Source organism: Protopterus annectens, chromosome 3.part1 (genome assembly GCF_019279795.1).
Source record: "Protopterus annectens isolate FY-2018-M chromosome 3.part1, PAN1.0, whole genome shotgun sequence".
Lineage (NCBI taxonomy): Eukaryota > Metazoa > Chordata > Ceratodontiformes > Protopteridae > Protopterus > Protopterus annectens.
Genome location: NC_056732.1, coordinates 732,029,857 through 732,052,145, shown reverse-complemented (window position 1 = coordinate 732,052,145; position 22,289 = coordinate 732,029,857). Strand labels below are relative to the sequence as shown.

Sequence of the window (22,289 nt, the reverse complement as noted above, 5' to 3'; positions counted from 1 at the left end):
AATAATTTAGCAATACAATTTTTATTATTTATAAGCTTATCTTAATAGTAATTTATTTTTACATAAATTAATTTAAAATCCATAATTTGAAAGAAAAGAAAATAGAATTAATTTACTTTGTACAATATTTTACCCATTCACTTTTTTATTTCCTCTTTTTCTTTCTCTCTTTTTTCCACCTTTCTCTTTCTTGTTTCCTCTTTTCTTTCTTCTATATTCTTTCCCCTTTTACGTTTCCTCTTCACTGCATTATTTATCTATATTGCACTGACATACTGTATTCCTAATTACCTGTTTTGTTCATATATCAATATATGGCAGGCATGTAACATAAATTACTTAAGTTATACCTGTTCTGAGTTCAACTTTCATATATCATTGAACATTTCTTTACTTATTACATATTAGAATTAGTAAGGTAGCATTCATTTGAATTGGTTAGTGGTTGTTCTATGATTGTTACAGTAATATAAGTATAATAATCCATTATTCTGTAGTTTGGGGACAAGACCTTGATTTCCTCGTCCCCTTGTAGGACATTATTATTTTCTGCTGAAATGTGTCATGTGAACGTTATAAAGTACCTTAACACCCATGTTTATAATGGCTTGTCATCAGTAGCCAACTTGATATTTTCTATCCCAGATGTAGTGATTACATTTCTCTATCACAAAAATTAAAGCAAGTGCTTCTTTCTCATTTTGAAAATATTTTCTCTTAGCAAAAAAGAAAAAAAAATGTTTGTGCTACAAAGGCAATTGATCTCTGATTATCCAGAAGTGTAACATGTTGAATTTCTGCACCTTTGTCACAGGCTGAGACATCACAAATAAGTGATTCTTGTAAATCCTTATCATAGTGTTCCAGCATCTTATAATAAGTCATTCTTTACATTTCCTGAAAGCATCTTGCTCATCATCTTCCCGTCAATGCACAGATCTGGCTTCTATGGTAATATGATTGGCAGTTACTAAGCATGATATTAACATATCCCATTCCCATATATTCATCACTTCTCAAGTGGAGGATAGGAGGGAGTTCTACTCTGCTTTATTATGTACCAAACAAATGACATGTTTGTTGTCAGTGTGGATAGTTAGTCCTGTAATACATGCAATATTGAGAAAGACCATCCTTATCGCCTGAAAATTGGTTTGTAGACTGGCCTCTGTCAGTTTAGACCATTAAGAGTCTGTTCTTGATAATGCCTCCCCTCATCACAGGGCAGAGGCACCCATGGTGACAGCCACTACTGGAGTATGGATATGAAAAGGACTGTTGAGAAAAAGTGTGAGATGTGACTTGCAAATCCTAAAAATCTTGATGTGCTGTCAGTGGATTATTTAAACGGGAACATTAACTCTTCAGTATCCATTGTAGAACTGCCATATACAGCTTTGTTAAGGAAATCATGTACATGGTTGCAGCCATTAGATTCAATAGTATTAGGCATAAAAGTGTTGTAACTCTATGAGAGTGGATAATATAAGATGCCAAGTTTTATAATGAAAGGATCCTGCACAAGACAAGACAAGAAGGGGTCTGCAGGATAGAATGTGCAGGTGCATAATGTTAACACCAGCTTTACAAAGGGCTCCGGCTGGGACGTGGCAATGTTCACCATAATTCTGAAAGATTAGAATATGCTCAGAATTGACTCATTAGCAGATACTATCCTATTTTTTGTTGTGGAAACTAAGAGACAGTCATCCAACTAAGGAACCTTTATATATGACTCCATAGTGTTGTATTTTGACCATCATCACGTCTCCACTGTCATTATGAAAGCTTTCTATTTCACCCAACTGATTATTAAGGGCATATTCTATTGACCCAAAAGAGGTCTCCTCTACTTGTCCCTCATCAGGCCCATACTAGAGCATAACCTTCCCTTCAGCATGGTCATATCCAAACATCTAACACAACATTAAAAACAGCAGTTCCTCACTAAAAAACTCAGCTTCAGATCCTTAAGTTACCCAGACAGCCTAAAAGCCCTGTCTCTCTTTTTTGTCCCTTACTGACTCCTAACTGTAAGGTGATTGATTCTGGGCCTATAAAGTTGTAAATGATCCAGTCCTGCTAGCTTTACTGTATATATACAAGAATATTAGTAACAGAAATACAAGCTCAAGGAACCTGGATCTATAGTTGATAAAATGGATATCTCTCCCAAAGAATACCCACCTCTATAAAAAAAACTAATTATTTTTATAAAGCAGCACTTCCCTCAGTATTTTCAAATCTAACTTAGAGGAATGAATGGAAAACCACAAATTTAGTCCAGGCCTAGTTTATCCCTTATAAATGAGGAAGAAAGTAGATGAGAGCACCAGTGGCACTGCAGCAGTAAGACTTCAAATGGCTTAACTGGTCTATTGTCTGGTAGCAAATTATGAATCTATGAAGCTCTAAGTTTATGACTTTAGTTCATGTATTAGTTTATAAAAAAGCTGCAGACGACTGGGAACCCAAGAAGAAACGCTGCTCAAGTTGTGAATAATTCCACAGTTTAATATCCACACGAAGCACAAAAAAACAAAAAGTCACCACATATAAACACAAAAAAAAGTTAAAGCTGTCATCTGCTGATGTATAATGCATAAAAATATGTGTAATAAATATATATATAAATAATTGTAATACATAAAATATGAAAATATGATATAAATATAAATAAATATATATATATATATATAATATATATGAGACACGGACAAAAATCAACTGTCCAATGAATTTAACAAAATGTTTGATCAGTTTGGTTTTATGTTTATGGAAAACTTATTAAAATGTAATGGAGAAAAAAAATGTATATAACTAACTAATGAAATTTACTAATTAAAGAAATAAGATATAAGATTTGAACTATGGTATGATGGATACCACAACACAAACAATCAGTGTGGTAAATAGAAATGAGGCTATTTTATTTTTTTAGAAAGAATAGCAAGAAGATTGATAGGGATATGATAAACAACAGACACATTAGAGGCCTTTGAGTAGAGTAGAAACATGGAACAGATTAAATAAGGGACATGAGAGTGGAGAAGGGAGTGAAAGATGAAAGGTTAATTGATGAAGATGAAAAGAACAAGTTTATACCCCGCTTATAGATTCTAACCTAAGAAGTATGTTTCAGGACAATATCACCTTGTCTGAAAGGGAATGTCTGAATAGGGGTTATAGCAAATGTTCCAAGTCAAAAACTACAATTTAGGGGTTACACAAGAGAGAGAGGACCACTAAACATGTGTATAACAATGTGAATTTCATCTTGGAAGATTTTTTTGATTTTTTTGACAATATTTATGATTTGCTTAAAAAAAGACATCTTCATAACAATTGATGTTGTTGACTCTCCAGTATTCCCAAGGAGAGAGAAAGGGTTGGACTATTTTTACTTAGTTTTCAGATTTTTTTTTTTAGAGTTGAGAGAATTAACTTAATAGTTGACATGATGGGTTTTCCTTTGCAAACTTGGTGATGTTAGAATGGGAACCCAATTGATACAGGAATTTATTGAGTATTTGAACAATACGACTTGACTTTCTCTTAACACATATAATGTGGTCTGAAGGTAATTGCGACTTAGATACATATTTTATTTTTATTCCACTGAAAATGAATTTCAGTCCAAGATTTAGGAAAAGACATTCTATTTATTATTATTTTTTTGATTAGTTGTCATCACCATTTTTTTTAAAATAATAGAGAGACTATGGAAAGTGAGTTAAACAATATACACAATATGTTTTTCAATAGGGGGTACCTGATGATTTGATTAAACCTATTCAGAGACATGTTATGAAAGAATAAAAGAACAAGGAGGTTGTATTTGTGTACTCACATAGTCCTTATGTTGATGTTGTTTTGAAAAGAGATTTTGTTTGAAATGAATGGAATCTTCAAACTTCAGATAATGATATTTGCATGTTTGGACAGCACCTAAATTTGTTTATTTATAAAACTCTTAATAAAAAGATGTGGAAAGGAGAAATTATCAATGAAACCAAAGTTGTAAAGTTGAAAACATCACTGCTAAACAGTTATACAGTAAGGGGGAATTGCAACACATCTAGAAAAACTGAAAGGAAATTCAAGACTAGAATATATGAGCATACATACAAAAATAAGAAAACAGGACTCCAACAATGCTTTAAGTAGACATATTTCTAGACAAAGGTATTGAACATTCCTTTTTTTTATTATTATTGATTTTTATATATCACATCACAAGAAGAAGATGCTAAAATTTTATTTAGCACTTTTAGAAAGCAAATGGCAAATATTATGTGACCTGGTCTCACCTGGTCTGGTCTCTATTATACCACATTAACCCTTCCTTATTATGGACAGTTGATTTTCAGTTGATTTATCCTCATATATTCATATTCCATCCATATTATATATATTATATATTATTTATTCATATATATTTTATATTTTTTATATATTATATATTTATATATATATTATATATATATTTATTTATTTGTCGTGTTTTATTATTTATTAGATACCATTAAGTTTATCAGTTATTCATGGTTCTTGATGAAATCTGTACAGCAGATGAAAGCTTTAACCTATTTTGTTGTTCGATTTATGTGGTGACTTTTGCATGTATTAGTTTATGTTGCTTACTATTGATGATTTCTATAATTATTGTTTAAGTTGTTACATAACAACCAAAAACAATCTTTCCTAATTACATCAAAAAGCAACACTGACACATAAATAGTTAAACAAAGTAAACTCCTAGGAGTTGCCATTGATGAAAACCTCATATTTGACTACCATATCTTACAAACGATAAAAAAAAGAGCAATCAGAAGCTGGACTTCCTCTGTAGAGGCAAACAATACCTTACAGATACAGCAAAGCAAACAATAATCCCAACCTACCGACTCCCAGACCTCCTTTATGCATCATCTATCCTAACTAACCTAAATACTACTTTTGAATCCAAACTAGCCCCATTCTAAAATAAAATTGCTAAATTTGACTCTAATGCAACACATAGAACCCACCACTATCAGGCCTTGAGACAACTTAATAGGCTCAAACTAAGCAATGTCCTAAAACATTCACAATTAGTATCTGCATATAAATGTTACTACCAAGATAAACATCCCACACTAAAAATATCTTACTGCCTTACCCACCCTCAGGGATCGCCACTCTGCCAACAAGTATTTATTAAAAATAACTAAGTCTAATAACTCAGCTGGAAACTCACTTCACTCCTATTATGTCTAACAAATATTGGACATCATCCCAAAACACATCAAGCGTGCTGACAAACTACCACACTTTAGAAGCCTGGTCAAAGTATTTCTGGATAAATCCTGGTCATGAAGCCTGCCCAAAGTACTTCTGAATAAATCCTGCTCATGCTCTGCTCATCCTCATGCTCAGCACCAGTCTGACTGTCCAGTATCCCAGATTTCCTCCATGTTTCCTCCCTATCTTAACCTAATCCCTTTCCAATCATATACACTTTTTTCTCACGTTACTTAAATTTGGTCTAACTTCTCATCTCCTCTACTGCACTCTAAACTTTAGCTATACTTCAAAATGTCTGTACCTCTTTGCAATGCTTACCTAGATACACCCTATACTATAAACATTAATACTTTAAAATACTTTAAAATAAATCTGTAGCATGACTAGCAAATGCATAAATGCTACTGATGAGACAATGCTTCACTTGTAAACTTCTACATGTAGTAATGCAATAGACAACGTTGACTACTAAATATGTCGATGTAAGTTGCACATGTGTATATAGTATGTCACTATAATTGTCCAAGTATATATAATATGTAGACTAATTACATGGGGATTTTCATCCTGGGCCACTGCTGAAAATAAGATTTGCCCTGTCAGACTATCCCAGTCAGCAAAGGCAAATAAATTAAAATAGAATAATAAAATAACTCAGTAAAATTGTGATAGAAATGATTTAACATCAGTCCCCAGTTCAGGTATCAGAGCTTGTTGGAAGTCTAACAAAACAACATTCATAATCACGTCTCAAATGTACCCATGTCTTATAATATTGTGTCTTTCGGAGCTGTGATTTATAGAGTTATCACTGAACTCACTGTTGTAAGTAATGTTTAATGCATTACTGTGAACTGTGTACTAAATATTACCCCTTTTTTATCTAGACTATTGCTGTATAGCATACGATAGTGTTGAAACAATGTGAAATGTTACATATTAATAATGCTGTTCTGCCTCTTGGCTCAAATCATAGCTGAAAAGGCTCAGTCAGCTAGTCCACCTACCTGGTTAACAAATCCTATAAGTGAGCAAATAAATACACCTATACATACATACTTACATACATACATGCATACATGAATAAACAGCCTACAAAACTGTATTTGTGAATAGTTTTACCTGATGCTGTTAACAGAACGTCAAGCATTCATATGCATTACTGTATGAATTTTAACATACAATAAGTACTTCCACTAATATTAAAACATAAGAAATGTAAATTCATAATATAAATAAGAAAGGCAGGGCATGGATACTATTGTAAACAAATACATTCTTCTCATGCATTTTTACCTTAAAACTCTAACATTGAGGCCAGTGGAGCTGAGTGCTGTGTTGCTGCCATAGACATCAGTTACAATCCTGCCTTTCATAGTAAGCAATGTGCCTAAAAGCAAACAGGGAGAATAACTGAGATTAACATATCACTGAGTACTAAAACACATGCACAAAAAAAACTTTTAGTCTAGCTATATTGTGTTTGTAATCTTAAGAAATGAAAATGCTACTAACCATTTTTGTTTTAACTCATTTGTAAGTAAATAAACCCACTAGACGCAAATGCCAATTTACAGAAGCTACCTTAAGTGCTTTTTCTGGTTAACTGACTTGTTCAGAGTCACACAGTTTACAAATGGAAGGCGAGAGAATTGAATTTATATTTTTAACCAAGTAAGTGAAGAGATCCTTCTCAGAAACTTTCAGCCATAATATGGGACACACTGGCATGTTTTTGGGAGGTCGGAAAAACTGGAGTATATGGGGAGAAAACAAACAGGCACAAAGTAAACATTCAAAACTCTCCACAGGTAGTAACAACAGGTGAGGACTGAACACCAAAGAGTGGAAATGGAAAGCAGAACTCAGAGCCATAGGAAGGACAGGGCAGAAGGGGTGACTGCCCTTGGTGTCAATTTAAAGGGGGCACTGCGTAGTTTAGCAAGCTGTCAGACTGTTCTTTTCTTTTACAAGTAACAATGAGTTATTATACTGCTATGTAAGAATGTGTTGCTACCTATAAAAATAGCACATTACAACATGCCATCGAATGCTATAGATTGCTATTGCTTATACCCACCGGTACAGCTCTGGCATAGCTGTTACCACTAATTCTCACTGTTGTACTGTTAAAATTAGTTCAACAGCATGAAGGCAATTAGGAGGTCACAACCTTTCACCCAACCCTTTGAGTAAAAATGTCAGGCACTCACTGATCTCTCTGAATCGGTTGGAGAATATATGTAAGTTTAGCATGCTAGCAGACATTATTCAGAAATAATCTGACATGATATTATGTATTCATAAATACATGATTTTTTAAAAACACTCATATAACATCACAACAGAATCCATATCTATACACATTCTTCAATAGCAATCTTCTGCTGCCTAGTACCCCACCTCTTAACTATAATATTAACGTTTTCTGCCCTACCAAATGCCTTCTGACACATCCATTTATTTTAATTTATTCTTTTGTATCACAAGATATATTAACTTCTTCACAAACTCATTAATATATCTCTTCAAATGCTCAGTGTTTCAACAGCTAAATGCATATGCATCTCTTATACTGTAATGGCTTCCTTTATTTGATATGAATGTAATGCAATCAGTAAATGCACGTGTCATTGTTAATGTATATTACTTAATGTATGTTCATGTACATTACTGAATGTCTGTTTAAAGATGTTTGTAATAGGTTGCAGCTTTTCTCCCCAGACTTCCATTGAAAAGATATGTTTGACTACACCCTGCCAGTCAAACCTGGTAAACAGAAGCAACATAAATAAAATAAAAAAATATACAGATAGATTGATAGATATACAGGGAGATGTGTGTGGTGTTTGTACAATAGAATTCTGGTCATATCCAAATTCGGACTGGGAAATGGAGAAAAATCCCTTTCAAGAATTGACCAGCCAGCTATATGGAATCTGCTATCAAAAGAAATAAAAACAATGAAACACTTTAAACCTTCAAAAAAATTAGATTTCACTTGCAAAATGAATCAAAGTGCAACTGCTTTTGTGATACTAAATAATTTTGTCAGCTTATCAGTGCATTACACATATTATATTTTATCGGGAGTATCATGTACAAAGTCTCTATTGTAATTCTTTAAACTTAATTTGTATTCAATCTTTACTATTTATGTAAACTGATAATTTGTAGACTTATTAGTACTGTACTGTATAACTTTACCTGATTCATGCCCAGAAAGGGTTCAACAGACCAGCTCACCTTCCAGTTATCAAGTGGTAAATATAAATGCAGCAGTACTCTAAACCGAATGGACTAAATATCTACATCCATAACGGTGATGTCAAATCATTGAAAAGCACAACGGTAACAGCTAATGTGCATGTTCTGCAGACTAACCTCAAAGCAAAGAAAACTAAAAGCAAGTGTTTTTCTAGGGGACAACCCCCCCCCGTGCCTTCTCACCCCTGCTAATTACATATACTAACAAAAAGACTGCACAGTCCCCACGGAAAGGTCATATTCCCCTACCCAGGGATTGCTGATATCATACACATGCCGACTATCTCTTTCTGTTGACCAAAGGTTATAGATCAGATGCCAGTCTTGTGTCCATTCCCTTAAAAAGACCAAACCCATATATATCTATATTTCTACATATATATATATATATATCTATCTATATATATGAAATTACACTATTTTGAAATCCGGTAGTAGATGCCCACTAACGCGAAAATGCACTTCACCGAAAGTGCACTTTCGCAAACATGACTAGAATGAAAGGGCAATGTCCTCCACTGTGGTGTGGTAGTCATGGACCTTAGGGTTAGGGCTTGGATTAAGGATAGTGGATAGCCCTACTAGGTATCCACTATCCTTAACCCAAGCCCTAACCCTAAGGTCCGTGATTACCGCACCACAGTGGAGGACATAGGTCCGTGACTACTGCACCGTGAAGGCCATACAATTTCCTCCACTGTGGTGCGGTAGTCATGGACCTTAGGGTTAGGGGTTAGTTTAAGGATAGTGGATAGCCCTACTAGCTATCCACTATCCTTAACCCAAGCCCTAACCCTAAGGTCCGTAACTATTCACTCAAGGGGTGTTCGCGAAAGTGCACTTTCAGTAAAGTGCATTTTCGTGTTAGTGGGCATCTACTACCGGATTTCGAAATAGTGTAATTTCGATCTCCGGTAGTAGACCCATATATATATATATATATATATATATATATATATATATATATATATATATATATATATATATATATATATATATATATATATATATATATATATATATATATATATATATATATATATATATATATATATATATATATATATATATATATATATATATATATATATATATATATATATATATATATATATATATATATATATATATATATATATATATATATATATATATATATAAATATATATATATATATATAGATAGATAACGATATATATATATATATATATATATATATATATATATATATATATATATACATTTCTGGCAGCACAGAGGATTAAGACTATGAACTGTTAGCAGTTAATGAACTACTACCTGTGGTATAGGGTTTGATTCCTTCAGCATTCATTTATCTGTCTTGTGGCCCTGAGCAAGTAAGTTAACCAGACTAGATTCATATCTGTATCTATCTATATATATAGGTAGATAGATACATACACACACACACACACACACACACACACACACACACACACACACACATATATGTATATACAAGGAATGGTCAACATGTTACTTGCTTGACAGATAAAATATCAACCAGAACATAGAGACCATTCATTATAACACAAAACACATCAATACTCAGTGCATCAAAAAGGAAATAAATTTCTTTTTCCATGCACTACTGAGAGTATGATTGTATTCAGCTCAAATTTGCCTGAATAGCAGTTGTATTATATGAAGGGCATTTTTAAGTTGAGATGCACAGTAAGATTGGGGCAGGGCTAGATTTAGCACACATTACTAAGGTAGGCAGGGAAGCTTTGCCTCTTGTGTGACAGAGTAGACCCACATGTAAAAATGGGAAAAAGTAGATTGATGATGATGATGATAATATCTCATTAAAACAACATTTTTGTACATACAAAATGTCACTACAAACTCTTCCCTTCTTCACACCTCCCCATACAACTCTTTCATTTCTCATATGCCCTCCCCTAACTCTTTATCCTCCTCTTCCACCCTTGACTCACCCTCTTCCCCTCTCACCATTGCTCCGACAACTACTCATGCTTTTACACTTCAGCTTGTCTCCACAGGTACTATTAAAAGGCTCCTTCTCAAACTCAAACTATGCTCTAACTCTCCAGACAACCTTCCAGTTGAATATCTCAAAATGTCAGCTGAATCCATATCGTGTCCTATATCCATCCTCATTAAAGGAGCCATTCTAGAAGCTTACATTCCAACTCTCTGGAAAAAATATGTCATTATACTTTATACAAAGGCAGTAACTCCATTCAAATATCCAACTACTGACCCATCACCCTTCTGTCACCCATCTCCAAACTCTTTGAAAAATGCATCCACTCAACTTCTTCACTACCTCCTAAAAAATCAACTTATTACACCTACACAGCATGGCTTCAGACCTGATTATAGCACTACCACTACTCTACTATCCTTCACTGATACTCTTCATAGTTTCATAGATTAGTACTAGGCTAACTGCCTATGTGGGCCATGTTTAAGCTTAGCCAATCACCCCATGTGATAATAAAACCCTGCATCTTGTGTCAGTAAGGTAAATACCTTAACCATTATGCCAACCTCCAACCCAAATTATCTGTAAACTGGATTCAAACTCCTGATTATCTGTGCTCATTCTTCATCCTAATGGCAATTGCACCTTGTGCCACAGAGACAGTTAACAAAGCACAGAACTCTGCCAAACTTGTCTCCTCGCTGTTCTTCAAGATTTCTAAAGCTTTTGACACTGTTCCACATTAGCTTTTTATTCAAAAGCTAAATGACCTTGGACTATCCTCGCCATCTACCAGGTGGTTTACTAGCTATCTATCCCAAAGACAGCAAGCAGTTAAATGGCTTGACTCCATCTCCTCTTTCCTGAATACCTCTACTGAGGTTCTCCAAGGCTCTATATTTTACTCCCTCTTATTCAACATCTATACTAATGACCTGCATACTTCCATCCTACAGTCTCCACTCATACAATATGCTGACAACTTAAGAGTCATTTGTTCTTCCAACTCTGTTTCTCACCTTCAACAAATTACCCAAGCTGCTTTTACATCCATTGAAAGCTGGCTTACTAACAATAAATTACTACTCAACCCCTCTAAAACTAAATTTCTAATTTTCACCCCCAAAGCTCTTTCCCTAAATAAAAGCCAATTTACTATTCTCTCAAAGAACAACATCAAAATAAAACTTGTTCCCCACACTATACTTCTAGGTGTCACTATCGATGAACATCTCAAGTTTGACCTCCATATTCAAAACAGTATTATGAAAACACACCAGAAACATGGTATTCTCAACTGGCGCAAACATTTCCTTGCCCCACCCACAAAACTCACTCTTTCCACCTCCTATCTTCTCCCACTCTCTTATATGGTGCCCCTGTTCTTACAAATTTACAAGCTAACCTCAAAACTAAGCTCGAAACTTGCTAAAATAAAGTTGCAAAATTAGCCACTGTGCAGAATACTCCACACATCACTGCATACCCGTTCACTCTCTACACTGGCTTGAATTTCCCCAATTCCTAACCTTCCTACAACTTAAAATGGCTCACAAGATCATTCATAAACAGTTATCCTGTCCAATTCTCAACAGTATATTCCCTTACTTACACACCAACTAGATCTCTTAGGTCAGAAAACAAGCAACCTTTAGTCACGTTCTGTCCCAGGATATATGCTAGACAAAGTCTATACTCCTGCTCCATAGCAAAACTCTGGAAAACCCTCCCCTTAACTATCATATCCAGTCACATACTTTCAGCCTTTAAACACTCACTTAAGGAACACCTCTCTAAATTCTGGACCTGCTCCTGGCCAACCCCATGTTGACAAGCTATATGCTAAATAACTCACCTACCTCTTACCAGTCTTGCATTCAGTCTTCTTCTACCTGCCTTTATTCTCTCCTCCCATCTTCACTCTACAGCTCCATCCCCCCTTTCTTCTTTAATTGCTATCTCACCCTTTAGAATTCTCTCAAATAAGACATCTTCATGTATTTGCACAACTATCCCATGCCTCCCAAGTGTTCTTATTAGGAACTTTGCTGCACTTGTGATCATAGTATTCAATACACTTTTGTACAAGTTTAATGTTTTTATTTTCCCTGCAAACCAGATGTGTAATAATGTTTATATTGTTCAGCTAAAATGAAAAAAAATACATTTTGTAACTTTTATAACTATTGTAACTCTTGCATGTTGGAGCTTTTCTCCCCGGGCCTCCACTGAAAATGGGTTCTCTGAGGCCCAGTGGACTTTCCCAGTAAACAAATGTTAAATGAATAAATAAATAAATAAATAAATCATTTGTTATTCATGTTTTATTCTGGAAATAACCAAGAGAGTGAGCATTTCAAGAGAAACTATTTTAGCATAAAATTATTGCAAAATTCTTTTCCTTATGACTCATAACAGAATAGTCAAAAACAAAGGACTGCACCAATGACATGCAAAAATCATCCACTAGGGAACCTGTCTTTCTTTTATTGTATGACAAGTAGCTGCTAGTGCCTAGATAAACTGTATAGCATGCAAAAACAGAAATAATACAATAAAGGATATTAAAATGCATTTTAAGTGGCATACCTGGTGGGCCTGACAAAGGGGTGACGCTGTTAATGGTTGGAGTATAGTAAGATCTTGGCTGTTAAACATAAAAAATTGCAACAAGTTAATTGTTTCCATTATTATATGGTGAGATATACTTAGTAAACATTTGACTTGTTTCTCACTCCTTTATTGTAGTCTCAAAAATGCACATGAATAAATAGTATATCCTTAATACAGTCTAGAGTCCTGTAAATAACAACATAACACAAAACATATCTTTTAGAATGGCATCATCTAATACTTTGTCACTATTTATAATAAAAGCATGTTGGAGTACCAGTAAGTTTCAGATATCAGAATATATTCAGTGGGACCATTATTAATAGGGGTTAACATACTCAGTCATGGTATGGCTGTATAGGCAGTCATTTCTGTACTACTGCTGTCTGTGGGCATTATCTGTTGGAAACCATTTTGAGAACTCATCCTGATATTGATCAGGGTTCTTTTATGACTAAGTTAATATTAGAAATAAAAATTCATGACCCAGAGAGAGGAAAAAAGAGAGAGACAGAGGGTGAGATTAACATTTCATGAACAAGAATATTGAGTCCTAGTACAACCTAACAGGCATCCCTTTTAAGAGTAAGTGAGGTGATGGAATGCATGACTACTCATGAAAGGCAGTAGTAAAATGTGACACACATGATGACAGATTTGGCCACATAAATGCAATCAAAATAAGTTTGGATTGTGCAACTAGACAAAACATCATATTTTCCCAGACTAAAGTCTTGCATTAATATGACTGTTTGCATATCAGCATGAGGCATTGGTGGATTAAATGTACCTTGGACCCTAAGCAGAATTCAACCACTGAGCTCTCAAACACTTTGTTTTAGACCATGCATAAATGCACACATTAATTTTCATTCAACTTCCTCACTGTCTTAAGTATATACTTAAAACTAGTAACAAATTTGCCCATTTCAGAATATTTTGACCATAAAGGACTATTCAAACTTCTGGCATTATAATCCGCCAATGTTTATACCCATCAGTTACAGTAACTTGATTTGTGTACATCTCAAATATCTGAGTGTGATAAAAAATGGCCACAGTAATGAGCACTAGCTAACTTACTTTACATAGATTATATTATTCCTTCAAAGCCAGTCAATAATAATGAACAAACGATGACAGTCATTTTCTCAACCACATTCAGACCCATACACATGTCAACAATTATAGGAATTTGTTGTCTGTGTAAACCTCAGGTGTTTGACTCATCATCATTATCATGAGCCCCTTTTCCCATTTTCTACATGGGGTCGTGGAATTGTGTTAACTGTCACCATCTCTCTCGATTCAATACCACACTCCTGCCTTCTTCGACACTCATGCCTGACTGTCACAGATCTTCTTTCACACAATCCATCCACTTCTTTGCTGGATATCCTCATTTCCTCTTTCACACAATCCATCCACTTCTTTGCTGGATATCCTCATTTCCTCTTACTTTCTTCCTGTCTGTTTGACTGTAGTTAAAAAATAATAAAGTAACAGCCATAGCATTTTACCTCCACTTCACAAACTCACAGTTGCAGGCAGCCACAGCAAAGTTGTCCTTGAAAGCCATATAGCCTACTGTACTTATCTGGTTGCCCGCCAAGAAAGTAATATTTTTTCTTCTGTAAACCTGTAGATCTCATCTACTATCAATTTCTATGCATACTACTAATTTTGCCTCAGTTTCCTCTGCTCATCTTAAAATTTATGATTTTTGTCAAAAAACATTAAAGTCGAATAACATCAAACATTACATTTATCGTACTCTTGAGAAAATTGCACTTTAATGCAAAGTGGGCAGTGCCAGTTTTTCAAAATGGCCATCTGTCTCTGATCATTTTTTGATTTTTGTCCCTTCTTGAGACAAGAAACGGGCAGGTGGTAATTAACATGGCAATGATACATACCTCTCAACTGTACAAATTTTTGCAGAATGTCCAGATTTTTGCCTCAAATTTTTGGTCTATTTTTCATAAAACTGTGGTTTTCTGGCAAATTATTGGCAAATCATTAAAGATTGAAGATAGAAAATAATGGCAAACATTTGAGTTTCAGACTTCATACCCTTCAGAAAACCCATGTTAATGCAAAACTAGTTATTCTATCAACTTAATGTTTGTAAGACCAGTATTTAAAAATTGTCCCTATTTTTTGGGCCCTTTTCCCATTTTTATATATGGCTTTGTCCAGATTTCTTGCTCTAAGAGGTTAAGAGGTATACAATGATAACAAATGTCAGCAACAGTAACAAAATAAGGACACATCCTAGAATTCTAAAAGATCCTCACAGCACACATAAATTGCCTTCTGCAAGTAGGTCAGTTTATATGATGGTGAGAAAATTATATTCAGATATAAATATGGCGTCAATAAAAAAGACTTCACTATTGGTTCATTAGCATATCTTTGAATTGCTCTTGTTTGACGCTAATGCTGTCAGACCTGATGGTAGTATTGTTCCCCCTAGAGGTCTAAGGTATGTATTGGCAAAGGCAAACCCTACATACATACATATATACACCACACACACACACACACACACATATATATTCGGACCACCAATTCCCTACTTAACCCCCCACTGCAACCACCCAGACAGACACACACTAACTCACCTCCATGTCTTCACTGGATTTACCTGCACCGTGACTACTTACATAGTAGTGAATGTGTGACAGCCATCTTTTTGACAACATTCATTTTTTGCCTCCAGCACTGTAAAGTTCCTCAGTCAAGTGATTCTCTGAATAACTCAGCAGTCTAAGTCAGGAACCACAGTGGCTAATTATTATTAACCACTTCCCCTACATTGCCGCATTACCATGTGGCTCAACCAGTAAGACCACCCTCCAGGCCTTCATGTTGAGGCCTCTGCCAGTGAGGAATCTCAGTGATAGAGCTAAGACTTGTAAAAGCTTACCACAAGTGGGAAAACAGCTGTGTTAAAGCTTTGGCTTCCTGCTCACAGTAAGCCTTTCTGAATCCAAGGAAAAAGTTTGTGTCAAAGCAAACTGAGGCACTGCAAAAGCATAGCAGTATAAACTTTTTTCTCCACAATAACTATCCCATCATGATTCCAGTGCATTAACTCTTGACAATAACTGCAGATAAATATATTAAATATCTCCACTTCACACAAAAATCAACTTCCCTGTAAAGCCAAGGATATTTTACGTTGCAAAGCAGTTTTCACTCCCAGAAAATGTATTAAATCAAAAGGAAGACTGTGTGCAGCTTCAGTGTATAACTCTCAGCTCATTTGCTCAAGAATCAGGGTCAAAGCCAAAAATAATGGGAGATAAGGGCTCAACAGAGGCACTTTTAAAATATTGCTTTAATTCATTTAAAAAGAGAACAGAACAGGTTTTGTATCAATATGCTTTTTTCTGAGTCATGAAAAGCACGAAACTCTAATGACTGCCATTATTGACTGTAATCTTAAGTGATGTGTCAGAAAATCAAACATTTCGCAATGGACAGGATAAAATTATAAGGCAGAAACAGGAAGATTATGCAAAATCAGGGATGGTTGAGAGCTATGCTTCAGTGACCTGAAATTTTACACTGCAGCCCAAGTACAAAACCAAGGCAATCTTTCAAAGCTTAGCCATTTTTCTTTGACTAAAGCTGTAACTGTCCACAATGTAAAGGGACAAATCTTTTAAACACCATTTTTTTTTTAAAAATGCTAAGCATGCAACAAATAGCAACTTAGCTGTTGAGACTTAGTATGTGACCCTCTCGCCCCACAACATACTGAACTGTAAGCCTGTAACTGCCCTTCATAACTGTAGATCACTTTGCAGGTACAACTAAACTTCTGCTACTGCTGCACCTGAAAAACAATTAGTCAGATATGCATCAGCGTCTAACTGCAGTAAAACAGAATATTATGTTCATAAGTTAGCAGAAAGTGCACTAAAAACTAAGCCAACATGGGAATGGAGAATGGAGATTCTGCTGATAGGGATGACTGCAATTACAGATGCACAGAATAGGCAAGAGGAAACAGTTGTTGCATGTGTCTGGACAGATACATGCCAAAGAGGGCATTATACTCAATGATTGACCTCATGAGGGCTTGGTAAATAGGGATAATGACATCTCTAGATCTAGTCGCAGTCCCTTTGTTTATAAGCTGCACAATATAGAAGGACTCTTTTATGATAGTGGACACATGTTGGTCAAATGTTAGGTCACTGTCCACATCGATTTCCAAATAACAAACAGCTGGGTTAACTCTTAAGGGGATATTGTCAAAGTGGTAGGTCCCTGGGATAGACAACTTCTCAAAGGATATGATAGTGCATTTTTTTGGTATATAGTTTCAGTCCATGACTCTGGCACCAGTTATTTGTTTGTGAAACTCCTTCTTGCAGAATGGCTAAGTCATTTAGTGATTTAATAACTGCTTCTAGCTTACAGTCATCTGCAAACTTGGTCAGCCACAGCCCTTTGGTATTGTCTTTTACTTCGGAGAAGTAGATGCCAAACAGGAGAGGTCCCAGCAGTGAACCCTGGGGGACTCCATTGCTGACTGGTCTTTTTGTGGAGGTAGCTTCTCTTATTTTGATTCCTTGTGTCCTATCTGCATTTGAGTTGGCAATCTAGTAGGTGATGTAGGGATTTAGTCCCAATTTATTTAGCTTATGTACTTTGCCAGAGTGAGGGATTGTGTCAAAAGCCTTGGACAGGTTGAAGTATGTGCTGGTTGCCATTTTCCTTCACCCATCACTTTGGTGAACTTTTCAAAGAAACCCACCAGGATGAATAAGCATGACCTACCTTTGCTGAATCCCAACTGAGATGGGTCCAGTGTTTGGAGGTTCACTATGTCCAAAGTGATTAGTTCCATGATAAGTCTTTCCATGGCTTTGCATATGTGGCTGATTAGACTTATGGGTCTTTAATTGCCTGGGTCTGTGGAAGGTCCTGTCTTGTACAGGAAAATGACTGTAGCCTATCTCCATTCACTTGATACAAAACCTGTACGGAGGATGAGATTGAACGGTGTTGCTCAGGGGGGTGTTTAAAATCAAGCTTCATGCTATTTAATATGCATCCAGGGATATTGTTAGGATCCATCAATGCAGTATTTTTAATTTTTGATTGTGTTTTCAGGATTTGGTGTTATGTGATAACTGGAAGATAAGTTTCAGGTATATTGTATTGGATGGATGGAAGGGAGAGAGGGGGTAAAGACTGAGCTGAATTTATTGGCCAGAAGGTTAGCTATATCTTCGGCCTCTGTGTAAGTAACATTGTTCCTGTGTTGTGCTTCTGAGATTACAAACATAACTGAAAAAGGTGTTGTGATTTCTTTAGCTACGTAGGACTATTTTAGCCTCAGACCTTGCTTTGGTGGCTTTTATTAATCTCCTGATTTGTTTGTTTATTTGCTATTTCTGTGGCAAGTGCTCGATCATCCTGGGAAATACTCTTCTTCCTTTCAATCACAGTGCTCTTCCATTTGTTGTAAAACTTGTTGATATTATAGTTCCACCAAACGGGTGTTTTTCTGATGTTTGTCCTGCACTTGACCCTACAAGGTACAGCTGCATCTATGCAGCTATTAACATGCTGGTAAAGTGTGGTGGTCTATGTTTCTACATATTCAGTATCAGAAAAACCGATCCAAGTGGGGTTAATGCCCCTAGTATAAAGCACAACAAAGTAACACTGAAAATGAATTCCAGGAGCAAAACAATGAAGGGCATAGAAATGATGATTCCAGTTCCCTTAAATGTCTCTCGTACTGAATAAATCCACAGAACTCGAGGTCTATCAAACACAAAAACAGTTTAATTTGGTGCACACAGAATCACGGTTAGCGCTTTCGCTTCACAGCTTCATCAGAGTCTGATGAAGCTGTGAAGCGAAAGCGCTAACCGTGATTCTGTGTGCACCAAATTAAACTGTTTTTGTGTTTGATAGACCTCGAGTTCTGTGGATTTATTCAGTACGAGAGACATTTAAGGGAACTGGAATCATCATTTCTATGCCCTTCATTGTTTTGCTCCTGGAATTCATTTTCAGTGTTACATATTCAGTAGACTTAAATGTGCTTGGTGGAGATTTGAAGCTTGCCAATGTATCACTTATAGGTAGGTAGTTTGTCTTATTGAAATTTTTAAAGGTACCTTTGCTGAAAGGGGTCATTGGTTTCAGTTTTATTGTCAAAGCAGACAGTGTTATGTTCTGACCTAACAAATGGGGAATATATGCAAGGGAAGGTGAAAAATGCCCCTATATTAGTAAGGACAAGATCCAAGATGTTGTTCCCCCAGTGGGTACTCTGACTAATTGTTTCGAGGCATTTGTACCGATAATGTCCAGGAATCTCTGTGCTGCAGTGTAGGTTTCCAAGTCAATAGTTGAATAGTTTAGATCACCAAGGAAAATGGTATTGGGTTTAATACTGAGAGATTCCTGTTCCTGTAGATATGATTTGTGGCTTCCTTGGGTCATAGATGGAGTTCTGTAGCTAGCTAATATGTGGTACAGGACCTTACTAATAGATATTTGGACTTAAAGAAGCTGTAGTGCATCATGCTGCTTTACCAGCCTTGAAGTGAGTCTCTTCTGGATGAAGATTGAGACACTTCCATCTTTTTTCCCTCCTCCGCAGTAGCTTGTTTAAAAGTGTGGAAGGAGTTATACACCTGCAGAGCCAGAATGTTCTCCCCAGTTTTAAACTATGTCTCAGTCACTACACAGATGTCTACATCCTCCATGGTGAGATGGGCTTGTATGTAGTAGTGTTGTTTGTTTAGGCTTCTAGCATTGATGAGTACCACGTTCATATTTTCCTTTTCTTGCTTCATTATGTTGGTAGGCTTATCAGGATGGTATTGCCTAAAAAAGGCATAGTGAGAATGGATAATGTCTTTGCCCATAATCAAAACCCCAGAAGGTGCAGATGCAGGCCATCCTTAGCAAAGCTGCATGATCTGTCGATCATATCCTCCTAGGCTGACAAATATTGGACCTTCTTTGAATGACACCAAAAAACAGCCAATTATCAAAGTCAACAGTTTTTTTTTCCTCCTAGTGTGGCATCATCCTTGGAGATAGAAGAATCAGTGCTACACTCATTCCTGCATGCGCACATAGTTTGAAAGCTCCAAAATGTCTATCTTTATTCAGTCTAGGGAGGTAAATTTCAAGTCATTGACAATCACATGTACTATGATAGAGTCATACAACTGCTTGTTCTAGTCCTTGAACAAGCAGTTGTATGACTGCTTGTTCATGCTCTAGTCCTTGAACAAGCAGTCATACAACTGCTTGTTCAAGGACTAGAGCATGTGTGTGATCTGATGGATCCTGGCACCAAACAAGCAAATGACCATCACTTTTTCTTTGTAAGAGTTACATCTGTATGCTTTACAATGGAGTCACCTATAACTAAGATGTTTGGTTGGGTATATCACTCTTTTTTGTTCAGTTAGGTAAGAGGTACATCTGTATGTCTTACAATGAAGCAATCTATAACTAAAATGTTTGGTTGGGTAAATACCTGAATTAGAGGCTCAGCATCTGTGCATTACGGAGGTCTTTCAGGTTTTGGCAAGTTAATCTTTATAACTTCAACATATGATGGATTATGTGTATTGTGATGGTTTGAATAAGGCATGGTATGTGATGTACTGCTGACAATTTCGCTATCTGAGTTTACTGGTTGTGACGTTTTTGCCTTCAAGGCAATATATATGTACATCTCTAATACACTGTGATATTATGTTTGAGAAGTAGATGATCATCAGACAGCAGGAGACAGTTCTTACACTGCATCAAGAGACTCATATCAATCAGGCTGGTTACAGAAGTATTAGGGAAGGGCTTACAAAGCACTCTCTGACCCAAACCTAATGAATTTGCACATCCGTAAATCAAATGGGACTAGAGCTACCCATTCCAGGGACCTACATATGGCCTGCAACTTGAATAGGACATTATGAAAGGACAGATTTGTCTCCTAGTGACTATCACGTCCTTGGAATAGGCTGCCAATTCAAGTGAAGCACAGCACCTTTATGACACTTTTCAAAAGGAACCTGGTCAAGTGGATGGGGCTCTGTAAATTCATACTAGGGATAGTGCCCACAACCCTCTTTGACATGGGCAGTCATTACTAAATACAGTCCTGGGTACTGACTAGAGTATCTATGGTATTACATTGGGAGGAAGAGGCTAGGCTTGAAATGACCTCCAGGTCAATAGCCTAGTAACCTCCTATGATCCTGTGTGTATGTGGACTTATTACTCTGGCATGGGGAAATGCCTAGCTATTTGCAGCTGAAGGTGTGTTTATTTACTCCTGGGGTAGGTTATTTGAGTCTCAGACCTGGATGTCTAAGGTTGTAGATTTTTGTAGGTCTCTTAATATGGAACAAAAGCTGTTGCACAGACAACCCACTACAGAGTGAGTCTAACAATGGCAGTGCACTGAGCTCAGCTGTTTTTCATCCCTTTTTAAAGAAAAGCTAATTTTTTACACTTCAGTGTTTTCTACGTTTCTAAGAATCTGAATAAAAGACCATAGGTAGGCATAGCTCTGTTCTGGTTATAGTAGACTAGGTAGAGAGAAATCCAGTCAAATAAAATTAATTGTGGAACTCTGTGACTTCAGAACCTGTAACAATTCATTCTTCTGTTAGTCCTACAACTCTGAGCTTCAGGTCAATAACCACAGATAGGTTAGAATTTCAGAAGCTTTAGTTTTTACAGTGGGGACAGTAAGGAGCAGCAGGGAGAGCTGTATTCAATATATCAGTGGGGGCTGGGGAAAATACAGGAACACAGGAAAAGCAGTAACAACGTAACAAACAGAAAGGTACTGGAATAAAATTTTAAGCAATGAATGCAGGATATAAGACTCTAGCAGAAAAAATTGGAATGCAGACAGTTGTAGAAGCACAGAAGCACAAATTCTACCACAAAAAAATGCAATACTGCAACTACTGAAATAAAAACTGCTGTCTTAAGTTACCAGGCTAGGCAGAGTTTTACCCGTTATACTGCATATGGAAAAATGCTGTAATAAATGATTAAATGAGGCTCAAATACTGCAGTAGTTCACATTCTCACACAATTGTGAATGAACTACAAGATCAAGGTCGCAGAATGAGTTGAGAATGCA

The 22,289-nt window shown here is 36.0% G+C and overlaps 1 protein-coding gene across 1 annotated transcript in view; it reads right to left on the bottom strand.

The window, feature by feature from the left end:
- Positions 1-22,289, bottom strand: part of PKHD1L1 (PKHD1 like 1) — a 1,597,738-nt gene that overhangs the window by 1,480,362 nt on the left and 95,087 nt on the right. The window contains exons 7-8 of the mRNA XM_044066249.1: positions 13,115-13,172; positions 6,583-6,676 (exon numbers count right to left, since the gene is read on the bottom strand). Coding sequence (XP_043922184.1) covers positions 6,583-6,676; positions 13,115-13,172 — 152 coding nt within the window. The remainder of the gene's footprint in view (positions 1-6,582; positions 6,677-13,114; positions 13,173-22,289) is intronic.